We start from the raw sequence: 27,787 nt of genomic DNA, 5'->3' as shown, positions 1-27,787 counted from the left end.
GGGGAAGTGTGCCACTAAAATAGATCCCGAGGAGCACGTGAACGAACCACCTCATTGGACCCCGCCTCAAAATCCACCTCTGCGCCGATCACGCCGCGAACTCGATGTTACTCTATTCTTCCCTTCCAATCTACGCCTCAGCTTCTATTCATGACATTTACACACACACCCCTGAGGCCCCCAACACGAAGTACCACTGGAATAAATAAACTAATTCCTCTTCTCTTATCCATAGAAGAAGGCCACTATCCGGGGACTTTAAGGTCATTTAACTCCCTCCAGTTCCCGCCGCTACGCGTAAACGCGTCCAGTGCACTCACTACTGTCACCACCTTCTTCCCGCTTTTGCTACTTAAATCATCCTCTCTCTCCCCTCTTCTTCTCAGAAAAACCCGAGCTGTTTTTGTTTTCCCTTCTCCTCTCGAGGTTTTCGATCGGAAGGTAAGGGAATGAGGCTTCTTGCTGTAGTCTTTGCCGCCTTTGCTTGTTTCTTTGCTTCCTCCTCCGTCGTCGCCGATGACCCATATCGCTATTTCACGTGGACGGTGACCTACGGACCCATCTCCCCTCTCGGATCCCAGCAACAGGTGCTTTATTTACCCTATCTTTTGCTCCGTTTTGAGCTTGTCCGCTGGTTTTACTGCTTGGGTATTGTTTACTTTGGGCTAAAATGGCTTCTTGGTTTCTTGGGTTGAAGGGAATCCTCATCAATGGGCAGTTCCCTGGCCCTCGTCTCGACTGCGTCACCAACGATAACATAATTGTTAATGTCATCAATAAGCTCGATGTGCCCTTCTTATTAACTTGGTGGGTTTTTGGGACTCTTTATCTTGGCTCTGTTTTGGACTCTACTTCCTCTTCTTGGTTATGGATTTTGATAATGGGGTTGTTGGGTTCCTAGGAATGGGATCAAACAGAGGAAAAACTCATGGCAAGATGGGGTACTGGGGACGAATTGTCCCATTCCACCCAACTCGAACTACACTTACAAGTTCCAGACCAAGGACCAGATTGGGACTTTCACCTACTTCCCCTCAGTTGGAATGCAGAGGGCTGCCGGCGGCTATGGTGCGCTCAATGTTTACCAAAGACCACAAATTCCCGTCCCGTACGCCAAGCCTGATGGAGATTTCACAATGCTAGTTGGTGACTGGTATAAGGCCAGCCATAAGGTAATCTTCAGTGCATTTTGCTCTTTTGAGGCATTTCATTGAACATTTGTGCAAAAATGAGATTCTTTTTTCTAATTTTGCAGGCATTGCAGCGAACTTTGGATTCAGGAAGTTCTCTATCTTTCCCTGATGGACTTATCATAAATGGAGCTCAGTCGACATTTTTCAATGGAGATCAAGGTATACTCTTTGTGATTCATTAATACCCTTTCATAGATGATTCTTACTGGAAACATGCTGCATTGCACAGGGAAAACTTATCATTTTAGGATCTCCAACGTGGGCTTGACGACTTCGATTAACTTTAGGATTCAAGGCCATATGTTGAAGCTGGTGGAAGTGGAAGGAACCCACACACTTCAGAACACATATGACTCCCTTGACATCCATGTGGGCCAATCTTTGTCTGTCTTGGTTACTCTTGATCAGGCCCCCAGGGACTACTTCATTGTCTTCTCAACCCGATTCACACAGAAGGTCCTAACTGCAACTGGGATCTTGCATTACAGCAATTCCAATTCCCCTGTCTCTGGGCCAATCCCAGCCGGTCCGACTTACCAAGTCCATTGGTCCGTGAAACAAGCTAGGACGTTCAGGTAGTCTGTCTATCATTTGACTTTAACTTCTAGTTTCTTAAATCTATGTTATCATTTTTTGATTGTAATGATATGCAGGTGGAATCTCACAGCAAGTGCTGCAAGGCCTAATCCCCAGGGTTCATATCACTATAGGACTATTCCTAGAGCAAGGTCAATTATCTTGGCCAATTCTGCACCTCTGATGAACGGGAAGCAGAGATATGCAGTTGATGGTGTTTCCTTTGTTGTGCCTGATACACCTTTGAAACTTGCTGACAACTTTAACATTGCAAATGTATTCGCCTGGGATAGCCTTCCCATTCCTCCCTCTGGAGGCACTGCTGTTCTGGGCACCCCGGTTGTCCGGTTTAATCTACATGATTTCATCGAGATTGTGTTCCAGAATACAGAGAATGCAATCCAAACATGGCATCTTGATGGTTATGACTTCTGGGTTGTTGGGTAAGCTTCTGGATATCTATGATCTTTCTAGTTCACGTCTGTTCATTCATACATAATTGTCGTTGGTTATCTTTTCTAATACTTACTTTTTATGTGAGAAAATTGTAATTATTTGGATTAAAAGGTTATCATGTGGATGGCGTTTTATCTAACTGATGAATTTAGGAGAAAGTTAGAATTTAGCAACCTGACCCATTAATAGTGAGGAAACCAGCTTCCTCTTCTTTCATCTCCTTGATTAGACAAGATGAAGTTTGAGAACTTGTATTTTGTGAGTCAAGTTTGTTGCTGAACATATCAATGAAAAATCAACTCCATATTGGGCATGATTTAGATTGTTGGGATAATCATATCCTTGGTAATATCATACTTGCGTTTAGATATATGTCTGCAATCATACTCATTTGATGCTAAAATCACGGTTTAATTGTTCTTCCAACTTGTTTATGCAGCTACGGTTTTGGTAAGTGGACAGAGAAAATCAGGAAGAGGTATAACTTAGTTGATGCTGTCAGTAGACACACAGTTCAGGTAACCATTTTAGAGGATACCCTCTTGTGTATTAAGATGCTCTGACAACCACAGTTTGTCTTTTATCAATGATCCAACGCAACCATTGCATGCTGACCGGCTATTCTTTTGTTATTAATATGTAGGTTTATCCGAATGGATGGTCTGCAATCTTGGTGTCTTTAGATAACCAAGGGATGTGGAACCTAAGATCCTCAATGTGGGCAAGGCAATACCTTGGTCAGCAATTTTACATCCGAGTTTGGACTCCTGAGAAGAGCTACTCAAATGAGTATGACCTTCCCCCTAATGCTCTGCTCTGCGGCAAGGCCATCGGTCATCATCCATAGTGAAACAAACTCATTTTCTTCTGTAGTTTTGCTAAATATTGTCACAATGGGGTGACTTTCCAGATAAAAAGAAAGAAGGTAAACAAAGGTCCTACCAAAAAGAGAAAGAGAAGAGGTGTCTGTCTTGAAATCCTGCAATTTTATCTTCTTTTTTTTCTCATTATTTGTTCAAATGTATCCACAAAGTTGTTACTTTAATATCTCCTGTCAATGTCAATTTTTCTTCACACATCTGAGGTGATTGTGATTTCAATCTTTCACTTCCTTTTCAAGAACATTTTGTTGACTGTATGCTGTCCTAATTTTTCAAGAGCTGGTTTGTTCAATGGGCTGTCGCTTTACCTCCGCCGTTTGTTGTTAGGCATTATGCTTGTATCTTTGGTATGGACAGCACTATCCAGCTATTCTTCGTTGATTCATTGCCTCTCTATGAGCTCGTTTGAAAAATTGTACATGGTTTCTTTACTAAAATTTGCAATCCTATGGATGCAATCACACAATCTGTAATATAGTTGGGCTCCTTTATAGTTATGCCTAAAATGAAGCTCTCATAAATTTTCATTGTATCATTTTGCCTCACAACCATATTACCCCTTTGACATTGATAATCCTAAATTATTTGAGTAAATATAAATCTTCTATCCATATTTTCAAGATATTAATTCTTGTTTATGATCATATATATATATTGTGATAGTTAGATATTAACTAGCACTTAAAACTTGTAATCTTAAATTGGAGAAGATAGAAGAAGTTGGAAGTGCATTTTATTTTAAAAAACTTTATAAATTACATTTTATATTTTAACTATTTTGTGATTCATATTTTGTTTTTTTATTTAACACCCTAATATTATTTTAATTAATTGACATCTCTACCCCTCTTCCCTCCTCTTCATCTTCCCCCCCCCCCCCCCCCCCCCCCCCCCTATTCTACCAATTCTATAGGAAAGATGAGAGAGAATACGAAGACGAGGGAGATAAGAGTAATTTAGGTAATTTATAAAATATTTAGTATATTATATCAAAATATTTTTTTTTCTTGGTACAGTTCACGTTAACTCAAGATATTAAATAAATATTATAAGAAAAATGAATGATCGATTTATAGAATCCTTAAAAATGGAGTAGAATCACAAAATAAGTAAAATATAGTATGGGATTAATAAAATTTTCTTCATTTTAAGATTGATGAGCAGGGTATGGTAAGTAAATTTGAAAGAGAGGAACAATTCTGATATTTTTAATATTTCTTATGGTGGAAAAATTCTCTCTAACATTTTGTTAATATTTTTGTACTTATTTTGTCAGTTTGGATGAAGTCTGAGTCAGAGGGGGGACTAAGTGATACAAACGAAAAATTCAGAGGGTTCTTTAACTTTTGACATAAATACAGGGGCAAGTTGTGTAATTTGAATAACAATCCTGATGGAGTGAATGAGTTCATTCTGCTAGAAGCTTTTAGTGTATTAAATCAGGATCTTTCTTAGCACTGAGAACCAAAGGTGAAAGGTTGGTCTAACCTTTACTTGTAAAATATGACGAGTGTTCTGCTGCTAAGATGCCTGTCAAAATGCCCAAAAGAAGAATCTGCTGGATTTTAACTGCATCACTGCAGAACTAAATGCCAACATCCAAAGAGACCCCTAGTTCTATACTCTTAGGTGCATGAATTGTACGCCAATCTCAGTGTTCACTGTTGAGGCCTTGGCCAGCCCATTGCTTATAAGCTGGGCTAAGTCTCCAACCTTGTGCAGTTTCTATTTTTTTAATCTTCTGCAATAGTTCTGAAGCAAATACATGCAAAATCCTTGTCTTGGAAAGAATTGAAGCTCGTAGAATGAGCAGTCCTAGCTAGTTCATGAACTTAGAATTAGGAATATATATATATATATATATAGAGAGAGAGAGAGAGAGAGAGAGAGAGAGAGAGAGAGAGAGCATTCTTCACCATGAATCAAGAATTGTATCACCTCCATTCACACGTAAATTAACATAGCATTCCTCATCTCATTTCGTCGTTGTTCATGTGAAATATATGAAGTGGACCGATAAAAGACAACAGTTCTACTTCCCTAAGTTGATTGCAATGAGCCATGAAACCAAAGCTCACACTATTATCTCATGGGAACAAAGATGTGTATATGACAAAGCACACTTTTGGGGATTAAGAGACGGAAGGAAGGGAATATAAGGTGCAAGTTTCGAGGAAGTCATGGCACTCATGCTGTTGGATAGGAGGCAGTGGGAGGGAATCAAACCCTGCTGCTGTTTTAGGTCACACTCCTTCCAAAGGCTGCTACTCCCCTTTACCTCCCCCCCACTTTCCCATTCCACAACAACAAGAAGGAATCTCCAAGCACTGCAATGCTTCCCTCGATCTCTAAGAAAACCCCACATCAATACAAATATCAATGCACCATGATCACCTCTTTCTTGTAGACAGTGCAGAGAAAAAGGAACACTACCCATTTCTTGATTCATGGTGATGATCAATACAAAGCTAGCACAAGTAAAAGTAGACAACCATTTTAAACACTAAGAATAGTTTGTAAGAGTAATACACCAAGAACGTTATAACTAAATATGCTAATAACTTTCCTTTTTTTTTCTTAGAAAAAGAAGAAGAAAAGCTAAGGAAATGCACCATTAGCACTATTAAGATCTGACCAAGAGAGCCCCGAATTCCAGTAATTACCAAATTGATCGCCTCCCCCAAGAGGGATCTGCTCTAATATAGAACCAGCAGCAGCAGCAGCAGCACTAGTAGCATTCCTCTCCATCTTTGCTCCCATCCCCATGGCAGTACTAGCATTGGTAGAAGTAGTAACAGCACAAGCAGATGAAGAAGAAGAAGAATTATTGAAGCCAGCCATACTACTAATCACAGCTTGTAACTGGTCATTGTGATAATTTCCAGGCCACTTGATCCCTAAGCTTGGCACTTCACCCAGTAACATGCTACTGCGTTGAAGTGGCTGCAGCTGTTGACACGTGTACTGGCCATGGCTCCTCCAGAGGGAGCTCCCCAGCCCTACCTGCAGCTGACCCAAATTCTCCAAGTTATGGCTAGGGTTAGGGTTAGGGTTTTGAGTGGCCCTCAGCAGCGCCATGAGCTGCGCGGTGTTAGGCGACGCCGAGGCGTCGTTCGACGCCGGCTTCGCCTTGGCTGCGATGGAGGGAATGGCCCTAGCCTTGCGGCATCCGCCGCCGATGGGCACGTTGCGGAGGGCGCCGCCTTTGGTCCAGTACCGGCGGCAGGTCTTGCAGAAGTGACGTGGCTGGGTGAGGTTGTAGTTGTTGTAGTAGCAGAATTTGGTGTTCGACGAGTCGCACCGGGGGCACCGGAGCGGCTCCTCCGACGAAGCCGCCGAGACCTTGGAGTGGGCTGAAGAAGAAGAAGAAGATGATGACGTAGTGGTGTTTGAGGGGTGGTCGATTAGGAGGTGGTTGTTTAAAGGGATGGAGATCTTGTTCTCGTCTACCATTCCGGTTAGAAGTTCTTGAATCATGACTGGTGTTTGGTAGGAAGGAAGGAAGGAAGGAAGGAAGGAAGGTAGGAAGGAAAAGAGAGAAGGTGGTGGGTCTTGGAGTGGTGTAAAGATTGGGTTGAGGAAGAGGGGATGGAATTTTTGGGGGAGTTTGAGAGGTGTTTGTGGGGGCAATCTTGATTGGATTGGATTGGATTGTTTATATATAGGCATGGATTGGTTTAACTATGGATGGTGACTTCTCTTTATATTTTATGGCATACATTTGTTAAACAAGTATTAATCCCAATACTTGATGGCCAGGTGATTAGTTGTATACCTATCACCAGGTGAGGAAGTAGATTCTGTGCACCCATAACTTTTATTAAATTAAATCGCTAATTGGGTACTCTAAGTTTCAAGCTCAAACAACTTTCTTATGGTATGCAGTCAAGCATCTACAAAAACTCCTGCAGTTGGGGTTGTAAAAGATCCATCAACGAGTCCTCCAAGTTGGGTCTTTCGAAGGACTAATTAATTAGATATCAGTTGGGTTCTAAAACAACGTACAGGATTTAGTTTGTCTGAGAGCTGGAGGAATTCAATCATACAGTCAACTTGATCACCTCATCATGCATGGCTTACATGCCATGAATCACTTTGGATCTACTCGGAAATATTTGTACAATATTCCGAAGGCCCCCAAAAAATGAAATTGTCACTTGGGCAATTGACATTAATCTCAAGAGTTTATGAGTCATCTGAGACGTGACGCGTTGATCGCTTTGATTGGGGATTTCACCATGATCTTGACTAAGAAATTTCCCCATGGTCGGTGATGCTTACATCATCTTTAAGCCTAATTTATTAGCAAATATCATCGTCTTTGACCATATACGTACAATTATATATGAATTTGGGTTTAGCTCTATATATATATTATAGCGTTAGTGGGTTGGTTTATAATATTTCTTTATGCATGATGTTGTGCATTCGAATCTTGAGATGATGTGTGTTTCTGGCCGCATCTCTCATATGGGCACTAGTTTGTGTACGGTCTCATTCCATCTGACCTCGCGTGCCGTCCGGCAGCGTAGCAAGCCGACCAAGACTGCACAAGAAAACGACGCCATGTACCTCACCATTACCATTACTACCATTACCATTACCATGCAGTAACCCTAGCTACCTCCACTCACTCCGGCCCCTTCTCTTCCATTACATTTAGTCATTTAAGATTACCCAAAAGTACCATTCCCCTCTCTCCCTCCCTCTCTCTCTCTCTCTCTCTCCTCCACTGCTCCTAGAGGTCTGCCAGACATGGTCAGAACCTTCTTTAGGACCAACAAGTAATTCACTTCTCGAGAAGCAGAGAGTGAGAGAGAGAGAGATGCGCAGTGAAACCTCCTCGAAATTTGGGCTCTCCTTGGTCGCTCTCTCGCATTCTTTAGCGCGCGCTGCATGCCATAAATGATTAGCGGAAGGCTCGCTCAATTGGAATAAGTTGCATTCAAACTCCTAGCGCGAATCGTACTGGGTATATTTTGTAACAAAGAATGACGTGGAGTGCATTGTAACTGCTTGCTATTTGCCTCTAATCTAACATAACTAACTCTACCTAATCCTTCTAAGATAATTGCCTATTTTCCCATAAACTGAGACAATGGTTTCAAGTTGGGTGTAGCCATCAAGTTTATATTTATGATGTGGACAACAATGTCAACTTGATTCGACTCGACTAGCCGATTCTACTATGGGTAAACGCAAATAAGTAAGAACTAGGTTCAGATGAAACCTTGCCAAGACCCGAACTAATTTAATAAGTAAAATAACTAATTTGAAATGCAATAAAAAATAATCCACAAATTGATACGCCTATATATATAATCAAATAAGAAGAAAGTAATGCTGAAATTAAGTTACATTACCTAAAAGGTTGATTGCAAGAGTGGGAACATGAGCAGCTAACTAAAGTTAGGAGAGCAATCAATCGATTGTATTGCTCATGGGAGACTGATGAGCCTTGAGGTTACTTCTTCTTGTGTTGAAGGCTTGGAGGAAAAGCTCGACTAGCATTCTGTGTGATAGTTTGATTTCTCTGTCACACTAGTTACATTTGAGTTGAGATTTTTTCTTGAGATCATCTTTTAGTAGTAGGCTTATTAGATCAATGAAAACTACTAGCATTCAATAATGTTGCAACATCTTGAGAAGGCGGTAAAACATGTAGTCATCTTGTCTTTCTTCTTGAAGTAAAAGAGAATAAGCGCAATTGACCATCGAAAGAGGATCCATAAAAGGAATTTGGCTTCAGATGGCAATATAACTATCATTTAATCCTATAAGAAATTGCGTCACCATTTCTCTCTAATGACGATCGATAACAGCTTTGGTGAATAATTCAACTCATAAAACTTTGAGAGCAATGAAATAAATATCAATTAATGATGTACCTTCTAGGTGAATAGCTAATGCCCAAGAAATCTAAAAAATTGTGGTGGATTTTGTTGCGAAAGACGGACAATCTCGCAATTTAAGCCACACATCACAAGCAATTTCAGCATAAATCATGCTATTGGCAATACTAACAATAAACAGAGTTAAAAGAAGCCATGAATATATATATATATATATATCATTTGATTGAATTGCTCCCATTGAGAACCTCTCACATCTCCTAGTTTAGAAACAGTTAAATCAAGGAATCCAGACTTGTTTTAGGCCATAAGAGTCATGCATATAGCTCATGATCAAGTAGCGTAGTCAAGAAACTAAAGAATTTGCGACGATAAAAGAAGTAGGTGAATCTATGGAAATAGAAGAAAAAAAAGGCAAATCCACATCAATAGAGCCTTGTTGCTCTGATACTATAATAAATTTAGAAAAAAAAGAAAGAAAAGGGAGACAATTAATAAATTTTATGTGGTTTCATGGGAGATCTATAACAAATTAAGTAATGTTAAATTAGCACTAAGGTGGAGAAGTATGGATATTTCTAAAGTTGATGCTAGAATTATCTCTCGCTAAAATCATGTCCAACAATTTATTTATTTTACAGCACATTAGCTTTTTAATTATGAAACTTTTTCGAAATAACTATTCCATTAATTTATCCGTTTTATTAAAATAACAATATATCAATATCAGGTGATCATGTTAGACAATCTAGCAACCATTTTACCTTTTCTTTTAGAGAGAGATAAAAAGAAAAGAGTTAAAGAATAAAATAATCATTCGAGATTATCTCTAACACCATCACAATTATCTCTCTAATCTAACTATTATATATATACACTACTCTTCTTATCTAGCTTATGAATATTCTAGAAAGATATATATATATATATTAATCTCTCTTTATATCCGACATGAGATACTGATCAGAGAAGATGCGTTCGCTAGTCCTCGCGCCCTTTGCCATCGATGCTCTCGTACGGTCCTGGAGGGAAGTGACGATCTCATTGCCTGCACCCTCAGGTGCAGGAATTTCCTACACGACACCGTATCTGCCACACCGTCATTGGCCGGCGGAAAACTTTGATCCAACAATAAACTGAAAGGTAGCCGTGTGAAGCAAACTCCTACATCGGCCTCCCCAGACGATCCAGGAGAAAGGGTAGCTGGAGGAGCTACGTGGATGGGGGTGTTAAGCCTTTTATGTCAGTGGATGTCGGACGTGACGTGACATGACATGCATCATGAGAAGTATATTATTATGCAGCTCTTTGCCTCGGGATTCGTACCATTATTAATATATATATATATATATATATATATGATCATATATTCTCATATGCGTATTTATTTTATTCGTTATTAAATAACCAAAACTAGTCCCCAAAATTCCGACCAACATTAATCTGATGCTTAACTAGTAATTATATTACTCGGAACTAAATTGTATGATTTACTTTTATTATTATATATATTTTGGCATTGTTTAATTGTTAATTTTATATTTATATTCTATGTGTGTAATCCTTTAGCTTTAGGGGTCTTAGGGCTAGTAGCAAGCAATGCATTAGTCATACTACAAGAACAATGTAATTGTCCTGTTATATTGTGGTCCAAACTTTTACAAATGGAGGTACAAACATCTTCCAATAAGGAGAAGATTCTTTTTTATTTTTTTAATGTAGCTCATAAGGTTACGGTATTAAGTGAAATATAGATATTATGCTTTTAATATATCACTAATATGATAATTAGATGGTTGATAACTAAATGTATAGTTTCAGGACTTGTGATGAATATAATTAGAGGTGCCTTTTTTATATGAATTTTGATAAAAGATTAAGTTGTTAGATAACACACGAGTTATATCTTTTTCCTACTTAAAATCCATACCAAAGTTAGGGCTTATTAGATGCATCTCTAATGGGAATTTCGATGATACCGGTATACTAGTTAAGCCAAGTCCATACTAAATTACCTATCTTAATCTAGTAATCCTCGTAATCACAGTTTCTTAGGATAACCCTAGAGGCCTCGAGGAAGGACATGGAAACCCTAGAACTGGGAGAATCTAAAAGAGCGGGTTGATTGATGAGATGGCACGGTGACACGTGTCAGGTACACCGGTCTCTAGACTCTAGTGCAGGAATGCGATTCAAAGTGACCTCCTCCAAAGTGGTCATCGGCTCTAGGTAAGGGGGGGGGAGGGGGGCCCACAAAGGAATAAAGTCATCTCAGGGCCCACCACTACTCCAAGTTAGACTACCGACCGACGCCGACGACCGACGACCGACGACCCAAATTAATTACGCACCGTTTTAAATGCAAAGAGCGACGCTAATTAATCATGCCGATAGTATCATAATAGTCTTATTCATTATGGAAGTCCAAGAGGAGTGAAAAACGAATAAGATAATAGGTAATTATGCCTGGAAAGTGGATTGTGGGAAGTGGGACGTGGAAAGTGGAAAGTGGAAAGTGGAAACCCCCCCATTCTCACTTAGACCCCTCATTTAGTCCTCTATAGTTCATTAATTTCTCTGTTCATTAGATTTTTCATTTTAGAGGAATCGGAATGGCCTGACGGAGGGTTCTATAACATCACTGTCACATAATTAATTTTAATTCCGGCGATAAAAAAAATATCGTTTAGGATATAAATATGTATCATTTAACTCCTATATGGTCAATTACTATCTATATAAATGAGTTATATAGTTAAAGGTACAAAATGATCATAATATCTTTGAAGAACTAGATTTTTAAAATTAAATGAGAGATATGTTTAAGTATTTTTATTTTTTAAAGTAATAGAATATTCACCTAGGAATTTTAGGTAAAATGTAGGAGTCAAATGATTAAAAAAAAAAAATTTAAAAAGAACACAGGTGTTTTTGATGGATTTCTCAAAATTTCATCTATTTCATGATAACATCTTTAGAAGTACACATATTATTAATAGTTGATAAGTTAATTATAATTATTTAAAATTACAAAATCATGCCAACCTACCAGCAAAAGAACAAGATAGCAAGAAACATGATTGTTACAAAATGGGGGCTAGAATGTCCCATCTCTATCACAAAACTTGCACCTAAACTTATATTATGGGCCATTCTACTCCTGCAAGGTCATGCAGCTCATTATTCAGCTAATTAATGCAGCCAAACATTTAGGCCTAGAATTATAATGATGATTCTTATCTAGTTACCTGCTCTGTCTGAATAAGGAAGCTAAGGAAACAATGGTTGGTATTGGAGCCCAGTGTTCTCTGGAAATCCCATCATCAGATTAAGGTTTTGTAGTGCTTGACCTGAAGCTCCTTTCACTAAATTATCAATCTGCAGAAGAGTGTGGCATCACAGACATGTTAAGACATCAGAATGATTTTATGGGATAGGGTTCGTAAGTTTCTGATGCTTAATTATAACCAAGATTGAAGGAAAAACATACGACTGAGATTATAATTGCTCTCCCAGGGATTCGATCTTGGAATACATTCATGAAGCAGTAATTCGAACCACACACATGCCGTGTGTGGGGCACGGCTCCTTTGTCTAACAACCTGACAAATTCTTCGCTCTGCAAAGAATTTGTTGCTACTTAGAAATCATATCAATGGAAAGAATAGCAACTCAAAGTTCCACAAATGTAGACAACAAGTCGTATATAGTTCATCTGGAGACCAACTCACTCATTACCAAGAGAACATTTTGTACCATTCCCAATCAAATCATTCAATGGAACGAGATTATGCAAATATTAAACAATCTATTTCGATTCATTTTATTGAATGAGCTAGAAAGACAACCCATCAACTCCTTAAATAGTAGGACTTTAACTCTAGTGTTGCAGGAGACTGAAGCCACTTAGGCATTCAATAATTTGAAATAAACTTGCACTAGCACTACTTGAAAACAATAATTAGACAAGAGGAGGAGCTTTCAAATTTCCACAAGTTTACATCTCATACATCATTTTGAATTAACTAAACCAGACCAACTATTCAAAAGCATTAATTTGGATCTTTAATTCTATAATGTGTTACTAAATACTAACTATAAACAGATTTTAGTTGCGCAACTTAAGCAAACAAGTAGTCTTTCCTAAACATGGTAAGGGAGCATACCTCGTAAGTAGACATTAGTTGCTGGTATAAATCATCAATGGTCACCCCAGGTGCCATTTCTACATATATGGTTGATTGCATTCCACGGCTCTATTCAATGCATATAGAAAGGGTATATCAGCTACTGGATTTTGGTAACTCCTCCCTGGAGTGCAGTAGGGAAGCTATCACAAAATGACTTCACTATGTTGAAATAATCAGCAAATGTTAACAAGTACTTACCATAGGCATCAAATGTGGGGTGAAGCTGACAGTCACCTTAGAATGCGAAGCATCAGAAAGTCCTTGTTCAATCTCAGGAACTGACATGACAAAAGGAATTGGTATAGAGTATTCTAAGTCCAAGCATAAGCTACATTGAAGTACTACTAGAAATAACAATAATATGCCAAGGAGAAGATAAATCTCATAGGATGCACGTCCAGGCAATTGTGGAATTTAGTACAACATCAAGAAAAGGCAAGTTGATGAGGTCACTTTGGTAAATTGATATATATATTTTTCAGAACAAAAGTGGAATGTCATAAGTGTGGACTGTCAAAACATCCTTAACTGTGGATATTCTTTCTTTGGTTTGCTTCAAAGTAAAAGTTTTAACTAGAAAATATTAATAATTAAAAAGGTTGGGATTGTCATCAAATCAAAAAGAGGGCTCACATAAATTGTTTTAGCAGTTGATGAATACCAAACTTTAGCATAATATTGTTGTTGGAGTTCAGCACCTAGTTTGTCATATGAACACAATATAGCACCATGGAGAAAGGAATAAGTATACTTTTGCAATGGATACACCAATAAAGGAGAAGGTAATTAGTAATGCTATGTATTCTTATGTTCTGATACATGACAACTAGAATTTAGTAAAATCCTGACAGTGTACCATGGCGATGCTTGGTGATTCCATAAGAGTGAATGCCTTCAGAAATTTCAGTGTAAAGATTTGCCTCTTTAGCTCCACGTCCTATGAGATAGCTTGTGTTAGAAGCTCGTCAAAATGCTGAAACATATAGAATCAACTAATAGGCAGTTTTCTTTGTAGCTTGAATACATAATTCGTGCATCAAACCTGCCCCACTGATCCCAGATTTTGCATCAATAATAATATTTCTCAGTTCTATTAGGTGTCCCTGCATATAAGACAGAAAATTATTGCTTGCATCTGAAACAGTTATGGATAATGTCCATGAAAGGAAATAAATTCTAAACGGAAATTTTAGTACCATCTAACTACTGTTTCAATGATAAGATTAAGAAGAGAAGACATTTTAAATGGAAGAGTGCAACCGCTGATATATTGACTTGCAGGAGTTGCACTTGATGAGTCCGCCAATGCTGCCCCTTTGAAGAGAGATGTATAGGGTGTATATACTATTACGAAATATTGGAACATGTACTATCAGGATGGCATTGCAAATATGAATCCTTCTTGATGATCATCAGAGATAGCTCTGTTGTCCTACGATGCATTATTTCATGTTGTAAGAGATAATAGAGTTCAAACCTTTATGAGTGGAACAAGAGGGAGCTGAATAGATGTAGGATAACATCCTGGGTTTGCAACAAGCCTAGCATTTCTTATGTCGTCTCTTGAAACTTCTGTCAAGCCATATATAGCTTTTTGCTGAATCCAGGAAGAAAAAACATTGCAATTACAACGATATAATGCAAGCATACTATCTTTAAAGCATCTTACTTCTGCGTGTGCTTTAGAGACCAAAAATAAAATTTCACCATAAAACCTGCCTAATGTTTCAGTTTACATGAAAGAACTGAAGCATGTTAAATTATCAGTAACAACAATAACCCAGTATGCACAATGAAGTAGAATAGGCAATAATAAACAGATATTGTTCGTACGGCCTATAGGATGATTAACAAAAGTATGTGGACCTGAAAGGATGCTAACTTTTTCTGCCTTCTTACTCATAGTGATGTTTCAACATTGAAGTGCATCTAACAGGTAACAGGACATGCCATATACCAGATGTTGACTAATTAAAATCAATATGAACAATATTAAATCTATAACTAAGAAGAGTAGTGTCATCACATATTGTAGCAAACTAAGCACCAGCAAATAGAAATTTCATCGTATAACTCTTGCATCAGTAAATAGAAGTTCACCATATAATTTCACACATGCAAAATTCCAGAACAAAAAGGATATGCATTATAAAACCGAAATAATAAACCAAATGTCTGCAATACATAACAGTTTACAAAATCCATGTTCTCTGTCCAAATGTAGGAGATGTCTCTTAACCTCTCAATAATATCAGTGCATACCATGTTAATTACCAACCATATTTCATCAAGCAGCACCGCAAGGATGAACACTAATTCATAAAGAAGGATGTGATGGCAACCCTGCCACATTTTCTCGCATAATCATAATTTTCGACAAACATGAGGCAGTCATCAAAGATAATACGGAGTTGGTACCAAGCCACCGGTGTAGCTAATCAGGTAAAGCTAGCATTGGACAGAAAGCTAAGGTGAAAATATGCAAGGATAGCAAAAAAATGCGCAATCCGAGAAAGTAGTACCTGCAAATCTGGTGCTTTATGAGGCAGACCATACCATTGTTCATATTCATCAACATTACGCAACCTGAAGTCCTGTAGAAATAGTTATTTTCACCACCAGAAAATATAAAGACGTCTTGGCTGTGCATATAAATAATCAGCTAGTTTAACAGTGATGAAAGTGCCCCCAGTACATACTGCAGAGAGATCAACAATCTTCAACCTTGCAGGTAAGCCTTTAATAATCTCCTGTAAGGATAAAGCATTACAGCCAGAGAAGGAAAAAACTACTAGCCATATTTATGGAGCATAAGATCATTTCCTCTTATTCCTTGAAAAGAAAACATTTGAAAGGTAAAGAACATTTGATGTGAAAGACCTGTGTTGTTCCATGTGGCAAGCAACAGAATACAGCATCAACATCAGAAAAATCTGCATCTTTGATAGCAACCAGATCAGGTAAGTCCTATAAAATATAAAATAAAAAACAACCATATCAGCAGGTCACTTGTGCCAATCATAGAGAATTAGAAACAAATAACATGAGAGAAAAATATGAAATTGTCTAATGAGCACACAGCTCAGAGAGAAGAATCCCATCTTGAGCTCCTTATAGAACTGGATTTGCAAAACCTTTGAACTGTTGGGGAAATTTTTCTAATAGTAGTAGGAAAAATCAAGCCTGTGCAGGTATTAGCTAGAAGATATAAGATACCAACTACAATTTTCTGTGCCTACCCAATCATTAAAAGGATGTCAAAAGGAACAAGATAATGATACAATGTCTCAAGTAGATCATAAACACTAGGCAAAACATAGCTTTGCTGCTTTGCCTACCTATGAAAAATTAAAACAGAAGAGAGAAGGGGGAGGATGAAAACCTACTAGCGTTATCAAATGCGGAAATACTGATCCAATCGGTTGACCAGCTTTTCTATCCGCAGTCATCATCGTGATACCAAAGTGCGGATGGTCTGCAAGGAGCCGAATAATCTGTAGAATTAAAAAATGCACCTTTCATCCCATGAGTATGAAGAGAGATGAGATAAATTCACCCACATCACAAAACTATCTTACAATGTATCTGACAGGTCAATGGGTCCTGGTTATACTTCATGCAAATACGTCAAATTATCAATCAGGATACCGCTAGGATGATAATATAACTGAAGCAATTCCATGAAAACTAGAGAGTTAAAATTTTAAATAGAGACATGCCTGAAATAGGAGGACCAAATGGGTGAAAGGTCGTGTAGTTTAATCATGTAATAACTTCTAGGATAAACTAATAGTGTTCCCTCAATTTCATAATCGTACAGTCAACAAACTGTACATATATAGAAGGCAAAGAGTTATTTTTGAAAGATAAAATGTGATTATGGTTCATCTCATCAAGTCTTGCATATATAAGACACAATAGAGGTTAATTAGGTGTATTTGAACAAAAGGAGAGAAAAAATTGGAAAAGTATAAAAGTAAGATAGACGAGGTGTAACCAAGTCCAGTGAAATCAGGGAAAAGAGGACCATGTTTTGCCTATTTGAGCTTAATAACAATTTTATCTCAAAAGATCCACAATCCATTGAATTCCTAGGCAGCCCTCTATCTTGATTCATTTTGTCTTCTTCCTCAAATCATCAAGTACATCCAAAAGATGTACAATATAAATGAAATCTCGTATGGCTTCATAATAATAAAAGAAAGGTCATCAACTTCACGACTTTTTAACCAGTGTAAGTGTGCACACTAAACATTGTACCCCCATAAGTGAGTTACAAATTATTTACAGTTTTTACACAAGTAAGTGACTTCTAGTCCACGTGGGTGCCATTTAGATGCATCAAGGAGAATCAATTTTGGAGAGAGTAATTTTGTTCAATAAAAATAGCCAACTCAATTAGCAATTTTTGGTGCACTCAGCAAATTAAATGATTAGTATAAAAACTGCTAATCCATTGAGCAATTTACGGTATGCTAATGCTTCCCTATCTATGGGTACCAAAATCGCTTACAGAGAAAGTGATTTATATTAAATAAAATGGCTAACTTAGATATTATTTTTGTAGAGACATACAATTATCTTATATGGCTTCCACGTCGAACAAAACTCAACTAATCTGGAGAATTTCACTTAGTTGGATACATTTTTCTGTGTTCAGACTTAAAGCAGTCAAAAACTCCCAACTTCAGAGCAAAAATAACAAATGGGCGGAGCTTGTGGCACACAAATATTTGAACGTTAGTAAGGAAAAGAGTCAGAAGACGTCTATGCTTCTTATTTTGATAATCACACTATCATGCACAGCTTCTCTTTGCATCTATAAGGTAATAACCATTCCAAAATGAACCCAAGAACCATACTGCCTTTGAGCTATAGTCATCAATTAATCACATCATAGTAACTACGAATTGGCAAAGAAAATTTGGAAGGATAGAGAAGTACCTCCGCCCCAGTATAACCACTAGCACCCAGAACCCCAATGCGAACTGTATTCTCCGATTTATGGCTCCTCTCCTTTCGAGACTGCAAGATTCGTGGCGTCGAAGCCTCGGATGCTCTTACACGAAGCATATAACCATCGCATTGCCTTGGTCTAGAGCTTAGGACTCCATACTGTGATCAAAGATCGAAAACTTTTAGCTTAAAAAAAATCAACTTTTGTTCTCTCGCTAATTGCTTCTCCATGACAAAGAGCTAGAAGTGCGCACCTTACGAAGCAATCCAACGTCCATTGAAACTGATCCCAATACCGCGGAGCTCATCGCCTTCAGATATAGAAAGAGCAGTGAAGATAAATAAGCAATCTGAGATCGATAGAAGAAAACACTTCCCGGAGAGTAGAAATCTGAAGAGGATTTGGATACTATGAACCAATTCGTACCTCTTCTTAAGGATGAGATGTTCTCGATTAGTCCTTAAACCCTAGACCCAAGTGGAAGAAGAGAAGGTTTGGGTAGTATTATTAAATTAAGCGCGATTCGCCGCTTATCCGTGACATAATTATATTTTGGGATAATTACGTTAAGCTCCTCCGAACTCGCTATTTCTACGTACACCTCCTTGTTTTTGTAAAGCGACTCTGAAAAATACAGCTGTTAAGGAGTGTATGTGAAAATGGGCAACAGTTGAAGGATCTACGTGTAATTATCCCTTATATTTATGGTACCAAACAAAGGGGAACTTTCTAAAATATACTAAATGGAAGGGGTTAAACGCAATTTATTGTAAACATGGTGTTGAAACCTCTCTCTTCTACGATTCAAAACATCCCACCAAATTACTACTTCGTTTCGCCTCACCTCTGCCCTTCTTCCAACTGCAATGTCGGAGGGGGAATGGAACCTCGCCGACTTCGAGATCGGTAAGCGCATCGGAGAAGGAAAATTCGGCAAAGTATACCTCGCCAGAGAGAAACAGGTTTCATCCCATCTCCGATTCCACCCTCCACCCGTCTATTTCTTTGATTTTTTTTGAATTAAACCCTTCTCTCTTCTATGATCAGAGCGGTTATGTGGTAGCTCTCAAGGTGATCTTTAAGGCGAAGCTTGATAAGTACCGCTACCACGCCCAGATCCGACGGGAGATCGAGATCCAGCGCCGACTCAACCACCCGAACGTGCTCCGCCTCTTCGCGTGGTTCCATGACGAAGAACGCGTCTTTTTGGTGCTCGAATACGCCGCCAGGGGAGAGCTCTACGAGCTCCTCAACAGCCTTAGCCATTTCTCCGAGAAGAGAGCCGCCACTGTGAGTTTGGACTTTGGATTCCCAATTTTAAAGAAATAATTCAAATTTTGTTCCGTGTCTTTCATCAGTTTCCGTTTGAATTCCCACTCTTAGATTTAGAACTCAAAATTTTAAAGATTTTAATGGTTTTTTTTTTCTTCTTTCTGTTCCATTTGGATTCCCATTTTGGATAAAGAATTCCAATTGCAAAGCTTAAGCATTTTGTTTCTGTCTTTGTTTCCCATTCTTATGGCAATCTGGTTTTTGACTATCCGCAGTACATTGCAAGCCTTGCAAGGACACTTGCTTATTGCCATGAGAAGCATGTGATCCATAGGGACATCAAACCAGAGAATCTATTGCTTGATATCGAGGTTGGTGTTATTTTGTTATGCTCCCTTCATGATTTCAGTAGTTTCTTTTTCTATCTCTTTTGGGTCTTATTTCTACTTGTGATTGTTGAACTCTGCTATCTTAATTCAGTTTGTTCTTTAGATGGAGACAGCTATAGTAATTTACATTTCATATGGAATAGTTAATAGTTACTTATCATCTTTTTCTATAACCAAAATTTTGGTGTCGACCAGTTTACATGAAATCCCTGATTGCTCTTTTATCTGAAGATATTAGATCATTACCTTTCTGTAAATAGATGATTCTCCTTGCATTTTAAATCATAATTGTGCTCTTTACATCCTAAAGGAACCTAAGGTTTCTCAGGAAGGCGGAATAAAGTGTTTGGTATACATTTCAGATGTATCATGTTCTTTATTGAAAATTACTGCACATGAGTGCTTGTTTTTCTTGTACTCAGTTTGGTGGAATTATTTTGCTAACTTTCTGCTCACCTTATGATTAGTATCAGATTTCAATGCAAGAATGCTGTTAGAGCCAAGACATGAGGAAATGTCTTTTAAGTATTGTTAGAGAAATAGGCATGTTCACTTTGCATTGTATTTCTGTAGTAGGGAATTCAATGCCACCGGGAAAAAAACTCACTACTCCTTTACCTGGTCATGCTTGTCAACCTGCCTTCATTTCATTTCAAGATGAATCTTCCACTGACCTCAGCTGGCTAAATATACATTGGCACCATGATATGATGTTCTACTAGGAAAGTACTCAATTGCAACCAGCCCATGAAAAGCCATGGGATAATCGATAATATGCGTGTTAAAATTGTTTGTTGTTTTGTAGGGTCGACTTAAACTTGCAGATTTTGGATGGGCTGTTCAGTCAAATGCTAAGAGGCATACCATGTGTGGCACTATGGATTACCTCGCACCAGAAATGCTGGAGAAAAGAGCACATGACCATGCTGTTGATAACTGGACCCTAGGCATTCTTTGCTATGAGTTTCTTTATGGTGCTCCACCTTTCGAAGCTGCTGATGAAAATGATACCAAACGGAGGTAAAGAGTCGTTACCCTTACAATGTCAGTATATGATGTACTATCCTAAATGAAAACTTTACCAGGATTGTTCAAGTGGATCTGAAATTCCCTTCCACTCATTGTGTTTCTGTTGAAGCTAAGGATCTTATACGCAAGGTAAATTCAACAGCATTCATATTTTACATTGGTTAAGATGTCCACGTACCAAACTTTTGAGGTCTAATGTCATTTTGTTTATATAGCTACTAGTGAAGGATTCATCAAAGAGGCTTTCTATTCAAGAGATCTTGAAACATCCATGGATTCTCAGAAATGCAGACCCTTCTGGCAGTTGCAGTGAGTAAAAGGTGGACATGCACATGGCTTCTTTTCTGATGCACTACATACTAGACAGAGCTTAGAACAATACTAAGGAGCTCCAGGGGCTTCCAGGCAAAAAGAAATTATCCATGTATCTGCCCAATTTTTTAGCTATAGCTTTCTAGACACCAATCACGCAGTGAATTTTGTTAAGTTTGTTTGCCTTGCATGTATCTGCCCAATTGTTTATTTTTGATGCAATCACCTATTGATTATTGTAGGTCCTTGGAGAAGTTGAAGCAAGAAGCATACATAGATATTCCTGAACACATACATCAACTCCTCGATCTTATTGCTATATATAATCACATGAAGTGAAACTAGTACAGGCCTTCATTATATTATGTATCAAGGTAGTTCACAACCTCTCACCAAGATAAGTACTAAGCCTTCTTGAAATGAGATATCTGGATGTTTTCCACCTCCAACTTCTTGAAGTTGCTGTCCTTTCTTGTCTTAAAGAAGTTGCCCCAGTTGTACTCCTCATATCTGGCCGGCCTTTCATCATCCACCAGCTCTTCTAATGGCTTCACCATCACATTGCTTGCAGGGTTGAAGAAGTAAGGGATTGAGAACCTTTCCCTCTCCGGGTTCACCGACACTCTATGCTCTGCACTCTCATACCTATCATTGCTCCAAACCTGTCACAATCACACACAATTGAAGAAATTATTTGTATGGAATTTAACAGAGCTCAAGTCTGTGGTGTGGTAGGTTATCAACTATGGAAAAGCAGCCGTAATGAATCCATGAAATCAACGAACAAGACAAAGGTTTATAAAATCCACCCCTTGGTATATGACAAACATCATCGAGTTCCCCTGCTCTTTCTTCCCTTGTATCAGTTTCTAACACATCTACCATGAGGCAATACATCAGCAAGCTAGTTAGCCAGCTGGGGGTACCTGGGAAGGGTTATTTCCTGAGCCTCTTTGTAACATTTTGGCTGTCTATAGATATCATTGCGAAGCCTAGTAGAAGTACCTGAATAATATCCCCTACATTGATGATGAATGAGTTAGGAATGGGCTTGACTCGAGCCCACTCGCCGTCCGACTTCCTTTTGACGTCGAGCCCGCCGACGTCGTCCTGGTATAGGATAGTGAGGGCTCCAGCGTCCTTATGCCGGCCGACGCCGAGGGCGAGGTCAGGGTACGGGCAAGGGGGATAGTAGTTAAGCCGGATAAAGCTAGTTTGGTCGGCAAAGAAACCATGCAGTCTCTTAGTGGGCAAGTCTAAGCTTATTGCGATGAGCTCGAGAAGCTTAAAAGCCAGTTCTTCTACACCTTTGGCATACTCCTTGCAAGCCTCCCTGCCCAAAAATATAAATGCATATCAGAAAATCAAGGCTTGCATTTCGACTCCTCCAGTTTTAGAAATATTAAAAAGTTCTTATGAATTTTAGAAACATAGCATGATTCAATCTGTAAATATATCGAAAGAATAAGTGTTGACATGAAAATGGAGAAGAAAAAGGTACTTGAAACCGGGAGGGTGCTGAGGCCACTTGTTCTTCAACACAAGCGAGCCGTCGCCGTCGCCGTCGAGTGGGAGGTCGTCCGACGGCTCAGCGACGACGAAGTCGAAGACCTCCTTCCAATCCCTCACGTTCTTGGTGTGCTCCGTGTCGTAGTAACCAAGAGGGTTCACCTCGTCCCTCTTTACCTTCCTCTTCTCCTCTTTTGGCAGCGCGAAGAAGTCTCTCTCCACTCCTGCGAGTCTTTCGATGAGCTCCCGTGGCACCCCGTGGTTGACCACCTGGAAGAACCCCCAGTCTCGGCACGCGGCCCCCACCGCGGCCGCCAGTGCCGGTAGGTCGGACGTCGAGAGGTCGACGAGCGGGATGCCGCCGGCCTCGGAGATGGTGGGCTTCGGGCGGTGCTCGGGAGCCTGGACGAATGCGTGGTCGACTTCGACACCCATGTCGTCCTTGCGGTTGGTTAATTTGGCGTTCTCTTTTATAGTGGATTAGGTGCAGTGTATCCGGACGCTTTCTTTCTATTCTCACTCTTTCCTTGTTTAATTTCCTGATGACCTCAGCGCCGTCGTGTCCTCTCCGATCACGGTCGACCGGCAATTAATCTCGGAACAAATAATGATGCGATAATTTGTCATCTTAGTGGAACTTGTGGCAATTGGATGCTCTTATTTTTAAATGACATTCACACCTTATTTTTCTTTTCTTTATAATTTACGTTGGATTAATTTAGACGATACTAAAAAAAATTATGTTATTAAAATAATTTATAAATATTTAAATTACTTTTATCTTTTTCATCCTATTTTTTTCTTCTTTAAAAAAAAGGAGGTAGGATACGAGGAAATGTGGTGATGGCGACAATGAAAGTAGAGGAGGTAAGTGAGATATTATTTTAATAACTTGGTCGATGTTAGTTAGTTAAAATAGCATTAAGATGTTAAACAAAAATTATAAAGAAAAAGAAAGATCATGTTATAAAATCTTTAAAAATATTGATTGTGAATCATAAAATATGATTTGTAAAACTTCACGAGGGTTCATAGTAGTTAGTTGAAGTAATAGTAAACTGTTACAAAAATTCTATAGAAAAAACATAAGGGGTTTAGTTAATAAATCCTCTTCGGAGTGAGCACATACAACCGTGAGAGAATAGATAACTTAAATTAGGAAACACTTAACGTGAAAGTACTTCCAAATTTACTCGCAAGGTAGAAAGAGGAAGGAACTTTTAAGGTATCGTGTCCTCTTATGCTGGCTAACTTCTAACTATAGTATCTCTATTTGATCTAGAGGCAGTAAAGAAGAACTCTTCTTCTAGAGATGTTTCCATTTCCTCAGCTGTTTAAAAATGGGTAAATTAACCCTCTCTTTTCGAATATAAAGATATAGAAACTATGTCTTCCATTATTCATTCTTGTCAGCATATCAAATTATCCAAGAAAGAAGGAAAGTCTTGAAGCCAACGTCTGTTAGGCAGCTCACTGTACATATTTATGGATTCTTTTATATATGATATGATATGGTAATCTGGAAACGACCATCTATATATATATAATATACATCAACCTCACGCTACAATTAAGCTGAGTGGAGGAAACCAACTCATTGAATTGTTTTCATCTATAGCTAAGTTTGTAAACCTTTTCATGGTATCAGAGTAAGCCATCAAGGATTTAACATCAAGTTTATATATGTTGTGGCAAAGATCATATTATCTCTTTGTTATCAAGTCGCCTTGAATCACTGTTGTCGATCAAGATAATAAAATTAAAAGTGTGCCAAATCCATGAACGTAATGTGGTCTGGCACCAAACTGATCAGATTAATGTTGAGCCTATCTCTTCTCGTCCTTGTCCGTGGAGGCGATGAGCGAGGTCATTGGGCTGCCGACTACTGCCAGCTCCAGCTCCCACGAATTCTGGACGACTGACTCTTCAAAGAGTCGGTCCCTTTTCTCACAAATCCAAGAGCAGAGAAATTTGGTTGAAGGACTACTTGCCGAGTACTCTCTGGAGTTCCAAGGTTCATCCGCAACTTAAGCCATGAAGATTCGAAGTTCTTGGAGGAATTCATACTTGTTGCGAGTGTGGATTGGTGAACGTATGGAGATGCCCTCAGAAATAGACGGCACTTTTGAAAGTTTTTTTTTTTTTACAAGATTATTCAAGAGCTCGAAGATTAGATATAGACTAAATAAATGGCTAACCCTCTTTAGATATTAAGGCACTTAAGTTTTACCGAGCTTTTAACTGTCTAGTCTAGACTTCAAACCATATGCATTGTCAAATAATTGCTCCGATCCAAACGCCGCTGAGCTGTTCCTCCAAACTAATAGTCATCAACCGAAACGAGCCAAGCCATCAAAACACCAACCACCAAATAATTTTTCTATAATATTATTTGAGATTAGAATTAAACACATGACCTTCTTAGTCATGAAAAAAGTACCTAATAATTTTACTAGAGTTAGATCGGTAACTCTTGAAAGTTTTGTTGCTTGCTTCGTGATCTTAGAATGTGTGTGAGGGATAGTTTTATCCTTTGGGTGCCCAACTTCGGGGATTGTTTGAGGGATAGTTTCTTGATCTTTTACTTTTATTATTATTTATACTCTACCAGGATATTTATCAGTTGCTCCCTCATTAGGCCTCAAATGTCTCGTAGGCAAACTAACGGGCCAATTATATTTTTATTTTTTAAAAAGACTGAAATCCATTAAGAAGTTAACCGCTCTTCTTATATTTCCACATTTTATATGCTTAAATACTTGTACGCTTAAATGCCTATATTTCAATCCATTAGGGTAGATCTAAACTATCAAAATAAAAAAAAATCTTTAAGATTCTCAATAATTATGAACTAGTAATTCATTGTTATGGCTAGACATACATATACACCAAATACTTACACAAGACCCATCTCATTCATAGCCGAATTACCTACATATAACAAAGTTCTAATAACTTTCAAGACTGATCACGTCTAAGCTTGTTCAAAAATTATTATGATTCAACTAGTAATTTACTACTTGATTCAGTATCCTTATACTATAAAGCCAGCTACAATAATTATCTTCAAGATTTGCACACAAGAATGTTAAGAAGCAATTCATAAAGCCATTAGAGCAGTTGAATATATTCTACATACTCTCAACCACTAAATTAACAAACCATAAACTTCCAGGTGATTAAATTTAGTAGGCAGTAGGAGGAGTACAAAGATCAATCTGTTTCATGATCTGGGGCAGGGGAATACCAAGAAGGAAGCCTCCCCTTGCTCCTGAGCAGCCTGGTGAGAGGTGAATCCGGCATTCGAGCATTCTCTTCTTCTTCCATCTCTTCCTGGGTCTTTGGCAGCCCGTCAGGCACATGGAAAGGCGCCTCCTTTCTTGCCACTGAATCCGAACACCTTGCTCTTTCCACTTCTTTTCCTTTCTTCTTCTCCATGGCGGTGATCCCATGCAAGCAATCGATCAAAGATCTCGTTCCGCCAGCCTGCCTCACGAATTTCTCGACGTCTGCCTTTGGTAGTTCTTTCTATTTAACAACCAAAAGGGAAATAGTTAGAGCAGTGACAAATATTTAATCATAGAAAACCTAAGATGAGATCAGATAAGATAGATACCTCGAGATCTTTGAGCTCAAAGTATGCTCTCCAACAGCTGTAGGATTCATCGCCCTCTTCGAGTATCGAACAGTAATCTATAAAAAATAAATAAAAAGTACCCCCCCCCCCCCAAAAAAAAAATTAGAGAAGTGCATACGAATCACGGAAAAGAATGAAGAAATGATCGCATACCAGTGAGATCGCTCTCGGATTTCTGCAAGAAAGATGGCTCCTTGAGGAGCCGATCGATGCGGCTTCTACTGAAGGGCTCCAGCTTCGGGATGGACGCGCTGCTCCGCCGCGCGTCGCAGACCACCCCCGACCTCCTCCCCCGGTAGAGATCGGAAGAGGAAGCGGAAGGCGGAGTAGAGTACCGGACGGCAACAGATCCGAGCATTTTTCTTTTTAGCTTTGGATTTCTTCGTCTTCTATGTCGATCGAGTGGAGGTTCTTCCAATCCTTTTATTTAATACACGGGAAGCGAGAAGAGAGGAGGTGAAATGGATAAGGTCCTCAGAGAGAAGTAATAATTGATGAATAATTATTTCAGATATAAAAAATAAACAAAATATGACGACGTGGCGGATGAGCTGTTAAAGAGTCTTCATTTGATTGGTGGGGGTAATCTACGTGTACGAGTTCTTTTAGATCTGAGCCGTAGATTTGGGTAAGAGAAAGAGTGATAGCGAGCGATGTGGAAAACTGGGGGCGTAGTTATCGGTTTAAGAAAATATCGGGACGCCGCTGGTTATAGATATTTCTTGAAGATATTTTTGCACCTTAGATATTTATTATGGGAACTGATAATTATAATGCAAAGGATTACTATTACTCTGACTATTACAATCAATATTCTATCTTTTAAAATAACTATTGTACATGGGAATTTTTGCTATGACATTAATTTGTCATCTATTATGGCCTCCTTCCAGGTAATGTGTTGAGAAAATTGTAATTGCCGTGTCGGCGGTGTACCAGCACATGGCACGAGGATGCCAGACGACACCCTTCCTAATGCATGCCGATCGTCAATCCCTTAGTGCCCTAGCCCCTAAGAGAGAAGAGAGATCAAGACAGAGTGAGTCTCTCTCTCTCACGCGCGCTCGATCTCTCTTCTCTCTCGAAGGCTAGGGCACAAAGCGATCGACGAGCGATGGCGACGGTGAAGACAAAGGTAAGTATCCCTTATCTCTTTCTCTCATTTTATTATGGCACGTGCCTTGCCACTGATCGGCACGATCCGTGCTTGTGGCATATGGCCATATATATTGGCAATATTTATTGCATTTCTCATGATAAATTGCTACCTCGTACACTAATTGATTGTTCCTTTCAACATTAAGCTCTAATCCTGTGACTGGGAAACTGGATTAGTCAATTATTTATTAAAGAATACACCTTCAATAAATATATGGTTAATGGTTATACTTTTCAGCATGTTTAAAGAAACATCTTACTTGTACCAAAATAAGTACTTAGGATTCTTTTCCTGTTTCAGTTTAGACAGAGCAGAGTGTAGGACAATTGAATAGGTTCATAACCAACTGATCATCCCCATTGTCAAAAAGAATAA

General features: G+C 38.8%; 6 protein-coding genes across 10 annotated transcripts; 2 read left to right on the top strand and 4 right to left on the bottom strand.

Annotated features, from left to right (window-relative positions):
* Positions 1–369: 369 nt before the first annotated feature.
* On the top strand, positions 370–3,398 carry LOC140764066 (L-ascorbate oxidase homolog). The gene is made up of 8 exons (XM_073102524.1): positions 370–587; positions 698–807; positions 902–1,172; positions 1,256–1,352; positions 1,423–1,768; positions 1,847–2,212; positions 2,665–2,743; positions 2,869–3,398. The coding sequence occupies exons 1-8, from the start codon at positions 450–452 to the stop codon at positions 3,070–3,072; spliced, it is 1,611 nt and encodes a 536-aa protein (XP_072958625.1). The 5' UTR covers positions 370–449; the 3' UTR covers positions 3,073–3,398.
* Positions 3,399–5,521: 2,123 nt separating this feature from the next.
* LOC140763220 (uncharacterized) lies at positions 5,522–6,723 on the bottom strand. The gene has a single exon (XM_073101309.1). The coding sequence runs from the start codon at positions 6,581–6,583 to the stop codon at positions 5,705–5,707; it is 879 nt and encodes a 292-aa protein (XP_072957410.1). The 5' UTR covers positions 6,584–6,723; the 3' UTR covers positions 5,522–5,704.
* Positions 6,724–11,929: 5,206 nt separating this feature from the next.
* LOC140764013 (probable N-acetyl-gamma-glutamyl-phosphate reductase, chloroplastic) lies at positions 11,930–18,627 on the bottom strand. Of its 4 annotated transcripts, XM_073102425.1 has the most exons (15): positions 18,532–18,627; positions 18,359–18,415; positions 18,093–18,263; positions 16,535–16,642; positions 16,029–16,115; positions 15,848–15,898; positions 15,671–15,742; positions 14,626–14,745; positions 14,191–14,251; positions 14,005–14,085; positions 13,347–13,426; positions 13,125–13,214; positions 12,449–12,577; positions 12,207–12,336; positions 11,930–12,118 (listed from the first exon to the last, which is right to left on the bottom strand). In XM_073102425.1, exons 2-14 carry the CDS (start codon positions 18,410–18,412, stop codon positions 12,229–12,231), a joined length of 1,212 nt encoding a protein of 403 aa, XP_072958526.1. In that variant the 5' UTR covers positions 18,413–18,415; positions 18,532–18,627; the 3' UTR covers positions 11,930–12,118; positions 12,207–12,228. The 4 variants fall into 4 exon arrangements, with proteins under 4 accessions (XP_072958526.1, XP_072958528.1, XP_072958524.1 ...); XM_073102427.1 differs by having other exon boundaries at positions 11,930–12,336; positions 16,029–16,081; positions 16,531–16,642; XM_073102423.1 differs by having other exon boundaries at positions 11,930–12,336.
* A 303-nt stretch (positions 18,628–18,930) lies between these two features.
* Positions 18,931–21,278, top strand: LOC140761941 (serine/threonine-protein kinase Aurora-3-like). The gene is made up of 6 exons (XM_073099485.1): positions 18,931–19,067; positions 19,153–19,395; positions 19,653–19,748; positions 20,572–20,786; positions 20,852–20,924; positions 21,011–21,278. The coding sequence occupies exons 1-6, from the start codon at positions 18,972–18,974 to the stop codon at positions 21,110–21,112; spliced, it is 825 nt and encodes a 274-aa protein (XP_072955586.1). The 5' UTR covers positions 18,931–18,971; the 3' UTR covers positions 21,113–21,278.
* Positions 21,279–21,399: 121 nt separating this feature from the next.
* LOC140761940 (protein LATERAL BRANCHING OXIDOREDUCTASE 1-like) lies at positions 21,400–23,072 on the bottom strand. Of its 2 annotated transcripts, XR_012104654.1 has the most exons (4): positions 22,609–23,072; positions 22,113–22,440; positions 21,917–22,033; positions 21,630–21,769 (listed from the first exon to the last, which is right to left on the bottom strand). XR_012104654.1 is itself a non-coding variant. In XM_073099484.1 (3 exons), exons 1-3 carry the CDS (start codon positions 23,049–23,051, stop codon positions 21,512–21,514), a joined length of 1,029 nt encoding a protein of 342 aa, XP_072955585.1. In that variant the 5' UTR covers positions 23,052–23,072; the 3' UTR covers positions 21,400–21,511. The 2 variants fall into 2 exon arrangements, 1 of the variants encoding a protein (XP_072955585.1); XM_073099484.1 differs by lacking the exon at positions 21,917–22,033 and having other exon boundaries at positions 21,400–21,769.
* Positions 23,073–25,702: 2,630 nt separating this feature from the next.
* Positions 25,703–26,710, bottom strand: LOC140762518 (CCG-binding protein 1-like). The gene is made up of 3 exons (XM_073100384.1): positions 26,407–26,710; positions 26,233–26,309; positions 25,703–26,144 (listed from the first exon to the last, which is right to left on the bottom strand). Exons 1-3 carry the CDS (start codon positions 26,609–26,611, stop codon positions 25,830–25,832), a joined length of 597 nt encoding a protein of 198 aa, XP_072956485.1. The 5' UTR covers positions 26,612–26,710; the 3' UTR covers positions 25,703–25,829.
* Positions 26,711–27,787: the final 1,077 nt, after the last annotated feature.

This window comes from Typha angustifolia, chromosome 7 (genome assembly GCF_048772165.1).
Source record: "Typha angustifolia cultivar Huaian chromosome 7, ASM4877216v1, whole genome shotgun sequence".
In the NCBI taxonomy this organism is placed as follows: domain Eukaryota; kingdom Viridiplantae; phylum Streptophyta; class Magnoliopsida; order Poales; family Typhaceae; genus Typha; species Typha angustifolia.
Note: the sequence above shows the minus strand (reverse complement) of the source record. Positions and strands in the feature narration are given on the sequence as shown.

Excerpts from the sequence above, each read along its gene's own strand:
- LOC140764066 (XM_073102524.1), top strand. The coding sequence starts at position 450 with ATGAGGCTTCTTGCTGTAGTCTTTGCCGCCTTTGCTTGTTTCTTTGCT. Across the intron at positions 1,353-1,422 it reads ATTTTTCAATGGAGATCAAG|GGAAAACTTATCATTTTAGG; the intron begins GTATACTCTTTG and ends TGCATTGCACAG. Across the intron at positions 2,744-2,868 it reads TCAGTAGACACACAGTTCAG|GTTTATCCGAATGGATGGTC; the intron begins GTAACCATTTTA and ends ATTAATATGTAG.
- LOC140763220 (XM_073101309.1), bottom strand. The coding sequence starts at position 6,583 with ATGATTCAAGAACTTCTAACCGGAATGGTAGACGAGAACAAGATCTCC.
- LOC140764013 (XM_073102423.1), bottom strand. The coding sequence starts at position 18,412 with ATGAGCTCCGCGGTATTGGGATCAGTTTCAATGGACGTTGGATTGCTT. Across the intron at positions 12,578-13,124 it reads AACTAATGTCTACTTACGAG|AGCGAAGAATTTGTCAGGTT; the intron begins GTATGCTCCCTT and ends AATTCTTTGCAG. Across the intron at positions 12,337-12,448 it reads GAGCAATTATAATCTCAGTC|ATTGATAATTTAGTGAAAGG; the intron begins GTATGTTTTTCC and ends ACTCTTCTGCAG.
- LOC140761941 (XM_073099485.1), top strand. The coding sequence starts at position 18,972 with ATGTCGGAGGGGGAATGGAACCTCGCCGACTTCGAGATCGGTAAGCGC. Across the intron at positions 19,749-20,571 it reads ATCTATTGCTTGATATCGAG|GGTCGACTTAAACTTGCAGA; the intron begins GTTGGTGTTATT and ends GTTGTTTTGTAG. Across the intron at positions 20,787-20,851 it reads GAAAATGATACCAAACGGAG|GATTGTTCAAGTGGATCTGA; the intron begins GTAAAGAGTCGT and ends AAACTTTACCAG.
- LOC140761940 (XM_073099484.1), bottom strand. The coding sequence starts at position 23,051 with ATGGGTGTCGAAGTCGACCACGCATTCGTCCAGGCTCCCGAGCACCGC. Across the intron at positions 22,441-22,608 it reads CAGCACCCTCCCGGTTTCAA|GGAGGCTTGCAAGGAGTATG; the intron begins GTACCTTTTTCT and ends ATTTTTGGGCAG. Across the intron at positions 21,770-22,112 it reads ATGTAGGGGATATTATTCAG|GTTTGGAGCAATGATAGGTA; the intron begins GTACTTCTACTA and ends TGATTGTGACAG.
- LOC140762518 (XM_073100384.1), bottom strand. The coding sequence starts at position 26,611 with ATGCTCGGATCTGTTGCCGTCCGGTACTCTACTCCGCCTTCCGCTTCC. Across the intron at positions 26,310-26,406 it reads ATCCGAGAGCGATCTCACTG|ATTACTGTTCGATACTCGAA; the intron begins GTATGCGATCAT and ends TATTTTTTATAG. Across the intron at positions 26,145-26,232 it reads TTGAGCTCAAAGATCTCGAG|AAAGAACTACCAAAGGCAGA; the intron begins GTATCTATCTTA and ends GTTGTTAAATAG.